Source organism: Penaeus japonicus, unplaced genomic scaffold, assembly GCF_977035675.1.
Source record: "Penaeus japonicus unplaced genomic scaffold, GWHDUDI00000001_assembly GWHDUDI00000025, whole genome shotgun sequence".
In the NCBI taxonomy this organism is placed as follows: Eukaryota; Metazoa; Arthropoda; class Malacostraca; order Decapoda; family Penaeidae; genus Penaeus; species Penaeus japonicus.
The window spans coordinates 5,906,804-5,909,303 of record NW_028234427.1 but is presented as its reverse complement, the minus strand read 5'-3'; the positions used below and the strand labels follow the sequence as shown (position 1 = coordinate 5,909,303).

General features: G+C 29.8%; 1 protein-coding gene across 1 annotated transcript in view; it reads left to right on the top strand.

The window, feature by feature from the left end:
* The window catches only part of Ret (protein kinase receptor Ret oncogene), a 228,193-nt gene that overhangs the window by 195,357 nt on the left and 30,336 nt on the right, over positions 1-2,500 (top strand). The window contains exon 12 of the mRNA XM_086551306.1: positions 1,481-1,712. Within this exon, the coding sequence (XP_086407432.1) occupies positions 1,481-1,712 (232 nt within the window). The remainder of the gene's footprint in view (positions 1-1,480; positions 1,713-2,500) is intronic.

Genomic DNA, 2,500 nt, shown 5'->3' with positions numbered 1-2,500 from the left:
TGATGATAATAAAAACAATGATAATATTAATGATAAAAAATATAATGATAATGGTAATAAGAGTAATAATGAAAATGATAACAATAATGATAATGATAGTAATAATGATAATTATAATGATAATGATAATCATCATAATTATAATGATAATGATAACAATGATAATAATAATGATGATAATAATAATAATAATAATGATAATAATGATAATGAAATGATGATAAAAGGATGACAATATCAATAACAATGCAAATGATAACGATGATAACAATGATAATGATAATGATGATGAGGATGGTGATAATTGTGTTCATGGTATTGGTGATAATGATAATAATTATATCATAAATATCGTTGATGATGATAAGTATAACATTGAAGATAATGATAAGGATGATAATGATGATGACATTAACAAAAATAATAACAACATTGATACATAGTAATGATGATAGAGATGATAATAGTAATGATAACATTACCATCAATAACAGTAATGAAAATGTTAGTAATAACACCTCTAATAACAATAATGATATTGATGATAATGAAATGAATAATTATAATAATCTTGATCAGGTTAATAGTAATGATAATAATGGTAATGATAATGATAATAATAACAATGATAATCTTAGTAGTTATAATGATAATAATGATAATGACAGTAATAATGATAATGATAAGGATAATGTTAATAAAAATATTTGTGATGCTAATGGGGATAATGATAATCATAAGAATTATAATAACAATGATTATGATACTAATAACAATATCGAAAACAATTATAAAGATAATGATGATAATAATAATAGTAATAACAACAACAGCAACAGTAACAACACTAATGGTAATTTTAGCACTAGTAGTAATGATTATTATAATCATAATGAGATTTATAATGACAATGACAATAATGATGATGAAGATGATTATGATTATGATAATGATGATAACAGTTACGATAATTATAACAGTGATGATAATCTAAACAACACAAAAAAAAAAATCCTGATAATATCATTAATGATAACGATAAGAACACTACTAATGATAACAACAACAAGCACAAATCACACCACAACAAAAACGACACAATAACAATAACACCAAAAACCAGCATGAAGAACAAACCAATACCTTCGAGATAACAACCCTGATTATAACAACAAAAACGACACAATAACAATAACACCAAAAACCAAAAACCAGCAAGAAGAACAAACCAATACATTCGAGATAACAACCCTGATTATAACAACAAAAACGACACAATAACGATAACACCAAAAAACCAGCAGGAAGAACAAACCAAAACCTTCGAGATAACAAACCTGATTATAACAACAAAAACGACACAATAACGATAACACCAAAAAAACAGCAAGAAGAACAAACCAAAACCTTCGAGATAACAACCCTGATTATAACCCCAATAACATTCCCGCCTCTTTTCCCTCTTCGCGCCTCGCAACAGACGCAAAACAAAGAAGTCGTGTCCTGCGCAGTCCACGAGTACAACTCCTCCTGCGAGCAATCCTGCGGCCTGGGTTCTATCGGCTCGTGCTCGTGGCGCCGCTACGAATCCGACGGCAACTACGTGAGCACGCACTTCGCCACCTGTTCGCCCAGCTTCGACACCTGTCCCGACGGCACGTGTGACGAGCTCGAGCAAATTCATCATCGGATCTGCCCTCAGGATTGCGTAGGTCAGTGGCAGGAGGAGTGGCTTTTGTTGATCATTGCAGAAGTGTGTCAATCACTTCTCGCGTGAGATGAGATGAAGTGCTCGTTCATACTTTTAACTAACTTTGTCACAGTGAACTTCTTATTAATTTTGTTTATCCACTTGATGTTATTTGTATTATCTTTATTAGTATGATCATTAGTATAAGTAGTATCACCATCATCATCTTTATCATTATTTTGTTTCTATCATTATTGTTTTCATTATTATTGTTATTATTATCATTGTTGCTATTATCATGTTTATTGTTGATGTCATTGTATCATCATTATTATAATTACCATTACTATTTCGATCACTATTATTATTGTTGTTACTGTCATCACTATCATCATAAGTATCATTATCGTTATCATTATTACCACTTTTATTAAAATCATAATTGTCATTATCATCTTCATCATTACCGATATTATCACCATTACCATTGCAATTATTATCATTATCGTTGTAATTTATCATCATCCTTGTTAATATTGTTATTATCATCAATGTTTTTTTCAATCGTTATCAATGTTACAGCTAGCAGGAGTAGTAACAGTTGTAGCAGTAGCAGAAGTATTTTTGTCATTGTTATGCTATTCATTTTTATGATAAAATATGCAATCATAATATTTACCATCCCCATGACTACAAATATTGAACAATGACATTTATATCAATCTTTAACCAAGCAACGAAAGAAGACAAACACACACACACACACACACACACAAACACACACACATACACACAAACACACACAAACAC